This window comes from Pollicipes pollicipes, unplaced genomic scaffold (genome assembly GCF_011947565.3).
Source record: "Pollicipes pollicipes isolate AB1234 unplaced genomic scaffold, Ppol_2.1 Scaffold_3447;HRSCAF=4054_pilon_pilon_pilon, whole genome shotgun sequence".
Taxonomy (NCBI): Eukaryota; Metazoa; Arthropoda; class Thecostraca; order Pollicipedomorpha; family Pollicipedidae; genus Pollicipes; species Pollicipes pollicipes.
In genome coordinates this window covers 15318155-15331060 of record NW_023596297.1, presented here as the reverse complement: position 1 = coordinate 15331060, position 12906 = coordinate 15318155, and the positions used below count along the sequence as shown (strand labels likewise).

The window sequence follows — 12906 nt, the reverse complement described above, 5'->3', positions numbered from 1 at the left end:
GCACAAATCTCCACGAATCCCCTTCTGCCATCGTCCACGTTGAGGTCTCTTGGACCGCTGTGCAAGAGCCTAACCAAGCCAGTACCACGGCGCCCTCTCTATCCTCAAGACACGACCACTACCTGACATCGCAGCCAGCGCGCACGCATAACCGAAACCTCCCCACCACGCAGTCCGTCTGCTCCCCGCCCCCACGCGGCCGGCGTTCCCTCGCCGACAGCGCGGCGCCTCGTCCGCGCCGCTGGCTGACCTGCGCCGCCGCCGGGCCGGACGCCGGCCGCCGCCGTCGGCTTGCTCGGCAGCTGGGGTGGCAGGGTGGCCGGTCCGCCCGGCCGCGGTGAAGTCGGCCCGGAGCCGTAGCGCGCCGGGCCGGCGCCGCCGGCACTGCCGCCGCTGCCGCCGCCGCCGCCGGCCGCCATCGAGTTGGCCTGCGGGGCCCGCGGTCAGGTCGGTCAGGAGCGCCTCGCGGTGGTTCAGGTCCACCACATGGCAGACAGCTGGTCTCCACGCGTGCACAGAGCCAACAGTTTTCTGGTACATCAGCCAATTATAACGGATGGATTCGATAAATTCACTCAAATAAAGTTTTAAAATAAAAACACGAGCATTACACCAATGGCGCGATTTGTGCGAAGCAATGGTAGGGGTAGACGAGTTACAGCTGACTACCATCAGTGTAAACGTCAAACCTCATACAGAACCCGCGCACCCGCACGGCCGTCAGCGCTGCCCGCGCCCGACCCGGCGCCGGGCGGGGCGCCGTCAGTTCGGCTGGCTCGCCCCCTGCCCCGCCCCCGCCCCCGGAGCCGCTACTCGTCCCCCCCGGCCCCCTCCCAGCCGGCAGCCGGCCCACGCACCTGGAACATGGCCACCTGGTGGGCCTCGGACAGCTGGTTCTTGAGCCGGTCACATTCGCGCTGCAGCCTTTCGTGCTCGCCCAGCAGCTCCTGGTACCTGTCAAAGGGCGATGGCGCACGGCTCAGGCCTCCATCACCGGTGACGTGGCCACACAAACGGTACGTGGTCCGCGTGAGAAGCCAGAACATCCAAATAAGCCTTGATGAGCCGAGCATACATTGCTGCGATATGAACAACTACAAGACGGGCATTCCTCATACGTCAAGAGGACGCAACTCCCGGAATTTTTTCAAAAGGTGGTTTGCTTTGACCCAACGAAACATGGATATCAATGACAGTTAGTTACCAGCACCGAGACACTTAGTTTACTCAGGCAAGATAGCTTTCAATTTCATGTTCATCATAACAAGCGAACCTATGGTCGTTAAACGGTGCTGTAGAGCGAATTTAAGCTATCAGCATTTTCACTGTCCTGGAAACTACACAACTAAAAGATTTATTTGATAAGCAAGGCACCTTGAACGCGTAAAAATCAGCTTAACCCTATTACTGCTAGGTACAGAAACCAACCCAGCAGGCCGGCCAACGCTGACGCAATATGCCCTAACTTAACTGGCGAAGCATGCTTCACAAGCCCCCGCACAAGCGAAACGATACCGGCACCCCCCCATAAACGGCCTCGCCGCCCCACCAGCGCAACGGTCGGGCCGCTTCGCAGAATGGCTGCGGGCCAGCCCGAGCGCCGCTCGCCAGCACCGACCCCGCGCCGCGGGCCGGGCGGCGCCGGCCAGCGTACCGTTTCTCCTCCCGCGAGAGGGCAGTCCTGAGCTGCTGCCGCTCGTTCGTGAAGTCGGACACGTGTCGCTCCAGCTCGGCCTCCATCTGGAGCGACTTCTTCGACTCCTCCTCCAGACCCTCGGCCATGTTCTCGGCCCGGCCCTTCTCCTCCGAGAGGATCTGACGGCGAGGGGGCAGAGTGTTACAGACGAGAACGCAGGCATGCATCGGCACGGGGACGGCGACAGACTCCGAGCGGACATGTCGGCAGAAGACAGAGCGTGCCAGACCGGGACAGGAAGCATCACAGAGCTACCCAGGGACAAAGACACGTGTGCCTGGAGATCATCGTCAGAGACGGGTGGGGTGACACAGGCACAACGCACAGGCACAGACAGATTGACAGCCCTTTCCGTGGAGGACCTGCCACAAACAGAGGTAAAGTCACGCATGTTGTCACACAGCCGCCGCCCTCTATGGCAGACATTTACATTCTGAAAGTGCAAGTCCTAAGAGCCCTTTGACACCGAATCCGGCTTTCCGGATAGGGTCCGGGTTGGACGCTCACCCAGTCCCATCGGGACTCTTCCCAGGGAGACGGAGTGAAGGCGGATGACATGGCGGAATAAACCGAAAGCCCGCGGAACCTAACCACAACCGTGGAGCTCAACAGCGCAGCACGACGAAACCGCGACCGACAATTTCACTATCGACACTTAACCGTGAACGCGAACCCAGCAGAGCGACGAGCTCTACAAACCGCCAAGAGGCTTCATAAACAAGCGTTTTCCCAGTTGAGATAGTATGAGTGCCATTGCCTGCCGTTGATAATGTGTTTGCCCCAGATGTCTTTTCTTCCGTGAGTCCGCTTTCCAGGCGACACCAGTGGTGTCGACTTCAAGACCTGCCACACGAACCACAGCGGTGTCGACTTCGACAGTTGCCACGCGAGTGATCATGCTCCATACCAGTGAGGTGGCATTCAAAAGTAACGCCAATGACACTGGTCGCGAGTCGTCGACTGAGCTCAAAAACGTCGAAGGCTCACACCATTACGCACAATCCATTGCGAGAGCATGCACCAAATATCCTCCTCCCCGCCCACTAAGTCCGTCTTGTCATAACAAAGCCACATCAACAAACAGCCGTTTCCGGACGAGTAAGGACCACCCGGCCGCGGCCGCCCACCCACGCCAGCGCTGCGGCGGCGGCCGTCCGACGGCTCCGTTCACGCCGCTCCGCCGCCGGCTGCCGCACGCCGCAGAGGCCGGCGGCGGCGGCGCAGCCCGGCCAGGCGCCGCGCTCTGTTTACGTTGGCGGCGCGCGGCGGTCGCTGTTTACCGCCGGCTGACCGGGAGAGCCGCGGCCAGCTGAGGAGCCCGCGCGCGCGCGCGCGAGCTCCGACACGCTGATGGCGCCAATGGCGGCTGGCGGCGGGGCCGCCGCGGTTTTTTGCCGTTGTTGTCCCGAGCGTGGGCCGTGAATAGGCAACTGGGGATGGGACAATCCACTCCATCTTGGCGAAGAAACGACACCACTTGGGCGCTACAGCTGGCGTGGCGACCGAATGAATGAAACATGGCCGCACTGGGCGGGGAGCGGGCGACTGCCACACGCTGGCAATGTCACCAGGAGTGCTCGTGCGGGGTACCCCGTGGCCGTGTCCACAATAGCTCGCTGCGCGCTAAACCGCAGCGAGCAGGGACACAATAAACTACCAGACACGTCCAGCACGACTCGGACGTGGGGGTGTTTACCGGGCTGGGTGCCGAGCGCGGGAAGTGTGTTTGCTTACGTGGTGGCTTTTTGTCGCTGTGGTGCTGGACTTTGACCGCGGAGTTTACCTTTGATTCTCCCGTCAATTCTGAGATCTGCACAAAACAGACCAACGTCCCGCGGCCGGCAAGGCTGACGACATTCTTCACGTGCTTCATCAAAACCCTGCCGTCAATTCTGTGATCTGCACGAAACAGAACAACGTCCTGCGGCCGGCAAGGCTGACGACATTCTTCACGTGCTTCATCAAAACCCTGCCGTCAATTCTGTGATCTGCACGAAACAGAACAACGTCCCGCGGCCGGCACAGCTGACGACATTCTTAACGTGCTCCATCAAAACTCTGCCGTCAATTCTGTGATCTGCACGAAACAGACCAACGTCCCGCGGCCGGCAAGGCTGACGACATTCTTCACGTGCTTCATCAAAACCCTGCCGTCAATTCTGTGATCTGCACGAAACAGAACAACGTCCTGCGGCCGGCAAGGCTGACGACATTCTTAACGTGCTCCATCAAAACATGCATTCCATACGGATGGCTTGGCACAGCATGCCAATCGCGCGGGCACCGATCCCGCCGACACAATGCGACCGCTCCGACAATGCAGCCCAATCCAGCGCGGACAATGCCCGCGTTGTCCCCGTTTCCTCGCGCCACGTTTTTCCAGCGGTCGGAATGTCGCTAGGAAGGTTTGCATTCGGCGGCGGCCGGACGGAAGTACGTCAGACGGCCGCCGGCGCCGCCGCGCCCGCCGCGCCGGGCGGCCGGGCGCGCACCTGACGCGACACTGGCTCCTGCCGTGACCCCGGCGCGACCGGTCACGCCCCCGCTCGCGTGACCTCCAGCGCAGCGAGCCCGAGGCAACACGGCCGGGAGTAAACGACATTACAGCCCGCTGCTTAGGCACGCTCGCCGCAGCTAATGAAGCTTAACGCTCGTACCCACGCGAGCTTAGTCGCAATTTCGCGCAAACGAACGTCGCGGAACGGTATCTTTGTCCCACGGCGGGCTACCGCTCAGTTCCACACGACCGGCCACCCGGTCAGCAGGCCGGAAGCCGGAGCGTGTCACGCGAGGCGCAGCCTGACCGCCCGCCGGCCCACTTCCGCCGGCGCGTCACATGGCACGAGCCACACCCGGTCGGTTGCCGCGCCGCCCGGCACGGGTCAGAGCCGGCTGGCCGGGCTCGCCCACGCACACGACCATTGGCGTTGGTCAGGGGCGGCGCCGTCGCTGCCAGAGAGCCTGCTCAGTGCTCAGTCCATGCCCGGCCGCTGGGATCTGTCACTGGCCAGGGGCGCGTCCAACACAGAATCCCAGTGGGGCACACGTTCCCAAAAGGGGCAACACGCCGTGAGTAATTACACGACAACCAGAAAAACAACCATACAAGTCATAATCTTCACGGAGTTAACGGGACTCGGAGCTGGTTGCCCCCTTCCCTTCCTGGAACCGCCATTGTCCCCGGAACCGTCGACAGGCTGCGCCAGCGCCGCCGGCCGCAGGCCGCCCGCCGGCCACCGGGGGCGGGCCGACAGCGTGACCTTGAGCGGGCCGGGCCGGGCCGCGGCGGCACGCGATCCGGCGCCGGCCGCCGCTGCGCCGGGCGGCGCGGCGGCGCGCCCGCGGCCGGCGCGCCCGCGGCAGTCGGCCGGTCAGCCGACGTCGGCGTGGGGGGCTCCCCCGCACGGCGGCGTCCTCCAGCGCCGGCGGGCGGCGCTCTGGCGAGTCGCAGAGCCCGCCCAGAGACCCGCTTCGGAGGAAGTGAGTTCAAGCGCGGCACGCAATCTCTGGGAGCTTGATCAGAAGGAATGCTATTCAGGGTTGCCTATTCAGCTCCTTGTCAATGGACGCAAGGAATGGTTGCAAAAGCCACTCTGCCACTCCCTAGGCAAGGCTTGTCAGAGCTCGGCTATACTGCGCATCGACCGACATAGCCCGGTGGACGCGAAGTATCAAAACCACAACGACCGCGTTTCCTGGCACCAAGGAGCCATTGGATCACTCGGAACAAAGAGCTCCGCTGGGGCTACTGACCACGTCGCAGGAACTGCGCAGTGAGGACCTGACCAGGCTGCCGCAGTGTCAGAGCCGATCTCATCACAGCCAGCTCACGCAGACCGGTCCTCCATCTCGTCCTCGCCCCAGCGGCTGGGCTGAGTCTGGCCACCGTCCCTCAAGGGTGTCCGTCTGCTCGCCCAGTTCTCTCCCGAACCCATCCTGTTGTACGGCGCCTGGGTCCGGTCGGACCAGACGCGGGACAGGTTGGCCTACCCCGTCGCCTCGTACTGCGCCGGGGCGGACCGGACCTCACTCGGCGCTCCGTAGTGTCCGCGCTAGATCGGTCCGCCGTTCGGCCACACCCATCCGTCCTCCGGCAGAGGCCGGCCGCACCGTACCTGGGTCAGGTCTTCGGACCGCTTCCGCTCCTCGATGTACTTGGTGATGATCTTCTTGCGCTCGGCCAGCAGCAGCAGCACCATGTGCTTCTGCCGGTTGCGCTCCTCCTCCAGCGCCTCGGTCGACTTTTTCAGCTCCTTCTCCACCTGGGGCCGGCGGGCAGCAAGATAAAGCGACGAACCAATGCTTCCAGCACGATGCCCGAGGCGCACAGAGTCGCGAGCGCCGGTAGGGGAAAGATCACCGGGCTCGAGGGGCGGATGGTTGGGACTGGGTTACTGAGGTGATAAGACAGAACTTGAAGTAGTTCATGGGATGGGACCGAACCAATGACTGTCAACTTAAACAAGACATGAGGTGTTTCGTGTACGAAAGCAATCACAAATAGAGCAAAATAAAATTCACATCAGATTTAAAATGGTGTTCCATGCCACTGCCTGACATTGATGGAAGATTTGGGCACCAGATTCTTAGGACCCCGCGACATGATACGGCCCTGTCCAGGACCTCAGCACTTTGTTCGGCCTCCATATCCTTTTGAACGCCGATCCCTGTTCACTTCAACATGCCACTCCACCCACGGCCGGACACGGCGGCCGTCCATCTGACCTTCTTCTTGGCCTGCCGCTCCGTCTCCAGCTCCTGCTTCAGCCGCGTACGCTCCTTCTCCAGCGCGTAGGTCACGTCGTCGCCCTGGGCCGTGTCGTGCGCGTGCTTGGCCTTCTCCTCCTCCAGTTCCTGCACCGCCTGCGGGCACACGGGTCGCGGCGTCTAGGTGGTGAATAAGGCGATCTCGACCACCAGCCGGGAGCCCGGTCTACTTGGAAAGAAATGTACTGGTGAAGACACATCACTGCAGGAACCACCATAAATCAGATGGCATAACGGTGAAATCCGCGGACGTAAAAAGAAACTGGATGCAACAAAAACGCATCGACCAATCTGATATTGCGCGCACTAAGGCTGTCTCACAAGGCATCGGTCGCAATGGACAAGTTCATTAAATTGCCTCACATTGCACACACTCGACGATGTGCACCTTCCAGTGCGCATTGTCATGGGATCTGCATTCTCAGTCTCAAAATCACACTGGAGCACGATCAGTTTGTCTCACTGCTGTGACCACAACCAGTGACATAAAGCAAAAGGTCCGTTTCCAACATCTGCAACGCCAGCGACGACACTCAGCTTGGTCATCTTATAACTTGTTCCAGCTAATTTAGCACTGCCCCACAGCCAGATTATTTGCCTGATTCATACTGTGAAATAACCAGGCAATACCCTTGGACCAGCCAATCAAGAACTTTGTCTCCCCTGCCGTCAATACAACCGTGCCTTCTTATCAATAAATGAATCGCAGCCTGGAAATATCAACGGCGCAAGAATGCGCGATCACAGTCACCTTGGTTCGTCCATGGCTCGACATCCAATTACAGCTGAGATGGCATCCAATACCCGCTGGAAACACATCACCGCACCTGATACATCCGACGGATTTATCGGGTGCGATAATCGGGCGAGGCGATCCGGTGCGATGATCGGGCGAGGTGATCCGGTGCGGTGACCGGGTGCGGTGATCGGGTGCGGTGATCGGATGTGGTGATCGGATGTGATAATTGGGTGCGGCGATCGGGTATAGTGATCGGGTGCGGTGATCAGGTGCGGTAATCGGGTGCGATGATTGGGAGTAGTGATCGTAAGCGTTGATCGAGTGTAGTGATCGTGTGCGTTGATCGGGTGCGTTGATCGGGTGCGTTGATCGGGTGCGGTGATCGTGTGCGGTGATCGGGTGTAGTGATCGCGCGCGGTAATCGGGTGCGATGATTGGGTACCGTGATTGGGTGCGGTATAGGGTGCAGTGATTGGCTGCGTTTATCGGGTGCGGTGTCAGACGCAGACACACCGGCGCCTCCAGCCCGGTAACCGTCTCGGCCACACCCCGTAGCTCAGCATCCTATCACCTAGAGCCGCTACCTCCGGGCGCTTCCCCGTGTGGCCCTACGACCCCTCACGTGCCTAACCCGACCCACATGATAAAAATACCACTCGGCTGCACCCACGGCAAACCCAGTGCCATGTCGCGTCGCGACAGCGGCGGCGCGGGCGGTTACCTTGGCGTGGCGGGCCTCGGCGTCGCGCAGGTACTGGGCCATCTTCAGCTGGGCGGTGCGCTGCGCCAGGATCAGGTTCTCTAGCGACGCCATCTGGTTGTCGGCCATGGAGCGGATGAGCGCCTCGTCCACCTGGGCGGCGGACGAGCGTCACAACCCTGCCCGCAGGCACCGGGGCCACACCAGCTGTTGGTTGGAGTGAGGGGGGGGCGAACGTCCGGTCTGCGACGTGACGACAGAGAACCTGAGAGTGTGACACTGGCTGAGCCGGGACTGCTCCCGCCGACACGGGCGTGGGAGGCCGTGACGCGAACGACCACGCACGTGCACACGCCGCGAACGGACCGCACGACCACACCCCATTGCACACACCCGCCCCGGCTGCCAACATGCAGCCGGTCAGCTGCACTGCCACCGGTCTGGTGACCAGCGGGCGGTGGCCGCGCGCCGCTCCGACACGCACCATCTGGTGTTTGACGTTGGTGCTGTCCCGCTGCAGCGCCATGGCCGGGTCGGTCAGGCTCAGCTTGCCGTAGCGCGCCTGACACAGCATGTGCTTCACCTTCTCATTCTGTGGGCCCAGGTCACGGGGAGGTCACGGATAGCTGACAGGTCGCGCGCGATCAGACTCCAACTCGACGCACGGTCGGCATATATTTGGCGAAATATTTATGCACAGAAAATCAGCTGATACTGAACCATGTATCAAAGCCAACAGTGCTCATGTGTCATCTGCAATTAATACTTCCACACTTTTTCAAGTTTTCTCCTTGGGAAATCTCACAGCCTGCAAGTCATCAGAGCTTGCATGTGAATCAGAGGATGAGAAAATAAAATTCCTTTGCATGAGCATGATATAAAGTGTAATATGGTATGTGCACAAATGGCAGGTTCCAGAGCATCAATAGTCATACCTTCAAAGTTGCAATAACGATATCACGAGCCTGCAGTTCCCCTTCCAGACAGCTGAGCAGCTTGAGCAAATCACCTTTGCTAAGTTCCATTTTAGGGTTTCTCTGAAACACAAACATTTGTTAATACATGTTCACTTTGGCAAATGGTGGGCTAAATGTACAGCACTTTCAAATGGGTGCAAATTCACAAATCAATATCATTATCACACAGATGTGAGGTGCTAAAATGAATCAAACTTGAATCATTTTACTGCAGAAAATAGCTATTCAAGCACTCTAAGCAATATGAATGAAATCAAATAAGCCTCACCCCATCTTTACACCTCTTGCCATGTTTCTAAGGCTTCATCTTTAAACATATGGCTTAATCACTGTCAGCTACAACAAGTCACTCAGTTCTGCCATTCCATAGTGAGAAAACAAAATATGATATTGGGGGGCATATTGTGAAATACACTGTAATGCTTACAATGCCAATGTGTGCAGTAGATGGTGGCTAAGCCTGGCAGGCAACAGCTTCAATTACATATTGCTGTATACCTTGCAATCTAATGCATTCCAGCCTGGTTGAAAAAGTGAATTTCCCAATGCTGAGCAGACTTTGCAAATCAATGCAATAAGGTCTGCTGCAGTCGAATTGTTAACTTAATGACAACTCAGTAAACTTTATCCCCCATGTTATCCATAAAATCTCATACTTTGAAGTGGAAATGTCTGAACACTTTGGCCATATTGTGCCCACAGCATGGTTTCCTGCTTCTGATTAACCACACATTTTTGGAACCCTTTTCTCCTTCACGTGCTGAGAGCAAAACTCACAAAGGACTCAAATGCATGCATGCAGGTGGTATATACAGCATCAACATAACAATCTTATTTGCCACAACCTTTAAGCAATTTACTACCCACTTGGTGGCCAGTCTAGGTTCCAACTTCTCATTACATAAAACTGCCTACAAGAGCAGATGAATGGGATTGACTAACAGTGCCATCCTCAGGTTTTGGAAAATATCTACATTCCCTATAATTTCTCTCCCTGAGCCTAACTTCAGTGCATTTGGTGCTAGAGAAGAACTTTGATCTCCTCCGCATATGAAGCTGAATCTGTCTCTGGCCACACCAAATTATGTGGAGACAAAGGGAAGACATGTTGTCACAGTTTGGTACATAACATCATCACATCTTTTTAGCACATTTTTAACAGTATGGTGCAGCAAACTATGCTTGAAGTAGCTTTGATACCATGATACCATATATATTCATTTATACCCACCAATAATACCCACCATTGATCACTTTAAGAAGGACCTGACCATTGGGTTCAGAAGTTAATCCAAAACAACACACCACTTATTTAAGTATCCTTATGCATTCTGGTTCTAAACATATATTTCCAGTCATGTGATTCTCACTCAAGTAAAACTGTAAGGACAAGTTTGTGTTTTTAACAGCTAGGAATTACTAGAGTGGGACAAAAAGTTACCAAGCCCATCCACAAAAAATCATGACAAACACCTTAATTTCAGTTGATTCACAACCACAGTACTCATCCACCAATATCTTGGGAATAAAACTTCAGGTCTGTGCACTGGCAAGCAAATACCATAAGAACAATGCATCATTGCTATAACCATGGCAGGTCAGTGTGGCATATGTAGGCTAGAATAAAAATGGCAAATAAGAGAATGTGCTAATTTCAGCAACATTATGAGACCTTACAAACACATGCCTTGAAAGCATGTGATCATTCTTCATATTCTCATTTCAAAAGCACATTCTACATGGCTGAAAAGCATCAACCGCTTTCATTGTGACCAATGAAGAACCAGCTGACCACACAACATTTGCTAATGCATTAAAATTAAAGGACTCATCCCAATCTGCTTACCTTCAATGTTACAGGATCAATATCTGGAGGCTCATATGTCTGCCCAGAGTCATTGGCTGTTGCAGCTGTTTGTGCATCTTTTGGAATTGCTCCATGTGCACTAGCACCACCATTACTTGATGAACTTGAAGACATCTTGGAAGCCATGTTTTGCAGAACCAGTACTTGCACCACACAAATTACAACAGCATTATATGACAATAGAAAACTAACTAGGTGTCACACAGGATCCACTTATGTTTCAATCAAGTGACAAATGCACCTTGAAGGGTATTGTGGAGCATCATTTGTCAACATATGTTCAGGGAACACATTTTATGCAGGTCACTCATTCAGCATCATGCCCCCATGATCTCTCTAATCTCAAAAGGTGTCTGCTATCGGTTTGACAGCAGTAATCTCGCAGTAACACAAGTTATTGTCTTTTCACTTATGTTCAAGCACCATGGCAGACGAAAGCGGCTCTTCTATTGCCATCAAGATCCCCATCCACACTCCTCTGACGACACGCTTGATTATGTTTCCTCCGTGTAACTGTAAGCGAATCAACACTGCAAACAATTGAGCTGGCAAAGACTTTCCGCCACAGCAAGTCTGATACCGCGGTTTACAACTTTGCACTGTCACTGATCGGGCAATGCAGCGCCACCGCCATCGCCCACTTTGACCGTGACAAAAGCTTCACTTCGGTGAGTTGAGACGAGGTAGCTAAATTCAAAGCCCTGCCCTGCGCTTGACAGTTTAGTGGCCTTTTTCTTGATTGAGTTGATGAATTCTTCCTTCATGATTCTAAGAGCCTCAAACATATTAACACTTGCTTAGAAACATCTAAAATCAGTAACGCACTTGAATTTTAAAGCTCTGTGACGTTTTCGTGGCATCGTTCCGCAGGTATCGTTGTCCTTTTGAAGGGCCTGGCGCGTCAGACCTAGTAATAAGTTGGGCCGGCACGAGTCTCCTGTCCCATGGTTCAGAGGCAGCAGATCATGGAGGGCCTCTCAGACTATGCAGCCTCGCTCATAGATCAAGGAATTGGGCCCCTTCCCTCTTCTCGCGGGGACCTCACCACCTCCACGGGAGAGCATTGGTTCCTTTCGGATCGCTTGAAGACGCCTTAGAGGTATTTTTGGTGTCACGAGAGCACTTCACTAGGACTCCGTATAATGACACTTGGTCACAAAACCCAGTGATGCCAGCATAATGTCATGCGTGATGTGGAGCGAAAGATCGGTAGTGGCAGAAGATGGGCTATGATCGGGGCGGGGGCGGGGTGGGAGAACAGCACTTGTACATCGCTTATTTCCGTGCAACGTCATAGGGCTAGTCTTAAATACCCCCGTTCCTCCTCGGCTGGAACGCCTATATCATTAAATGCACTGCCAAATCCTGACTTTATGCGGCTGGGCTTCCATCGAGTGAGCTTAAGAAGGCCACAGCGTCTCCGTACGGCTTGGAGGCCTCACGGAGGCGGGGCACAGCGGCGGGGTGGCCGCCAGACTCGGGGCGCTGCCACCAGGCGGCGGTGACACTCGCTACCAGCCAACACCAGTACCGCCGCTAGGCGGCGAAGAGTTCTGCTCGCCCCTGCACTGAAGCGTTCAGACGGCGTGGGAATCCTCGTTCAGCGACGAAAGCATTTTCATCGCAACCATACCAGCTTATGTAGTACATCAGCTTTTTCCATGGTCCCGTCAGGGGCGTGGTTCATGCCTAGGGACTAAACAACTGATGAAGTGGTACCGGGATAACGAGAAGGTACAACGCGCTGGATTGGGCGTCGACTGACCTAATGCACTGCAACCAAGCTGCACACTACGCTATCATGATTTTGTTCACCAGGACATTATATAAAAGTTTCGTGCCTCGCCCAAGTACCCGACAGGAGCATGGTATCACGATGTCACGGCGGTTCGTATGCACACGCTAGACAACAATATAGCTTTTGCAGGTGGCGAGAGTCGCTTCGCCATGTTGTGGTCTGCACCATTTGTGTGACGGCGGTGAGAGCGGCAACAGTGCAGCGATATTTTTAAAGATCGTTAGCGTTGCGCAAAACAGTCCAGAGCGGAGCCTTAGATTTACAAAGTAGGTTCCTATTCCGTTGAAAGGCCTCCGCCCCCCCCCCCCCCCCCCCCCAACAGGAGAAAATGAGCCAAATCCGGGAAACCCTTATTGTTGATG

General features: G+C 55.9%; 1 protein-coding gene across 1 annotated transcript; it reads right to left on the bottom strand.

Moving 5' to 3' along the window:
- Positions 1-389: 389 nt before the first annotated feature.
- On the bottom strand, positions 390-11388 carry Naus (cortactin binding protein N-terminal like nausicaa; the record flags this gene model as incomplete). Its single annotated transcript, XM_037213851.1, has 9 exons — positions 10726-11388; positions 8838-8939; positions 8387-8494; positions 7924-8055; positions 6422-6559; positions 5812-5958; positions 1655-1815; positions 858-954; positions 390-428 (listed from the first exon to the last, which is right to left on the bottom strand). Coding segments are annotated over exons 1-9 (1071 nt in total), but the record flags the coding sequence as incomplete, so codon positions are not given.
- Between the last annotated feature and the right edge of the window lie 1518 nt (positions 11389-12906).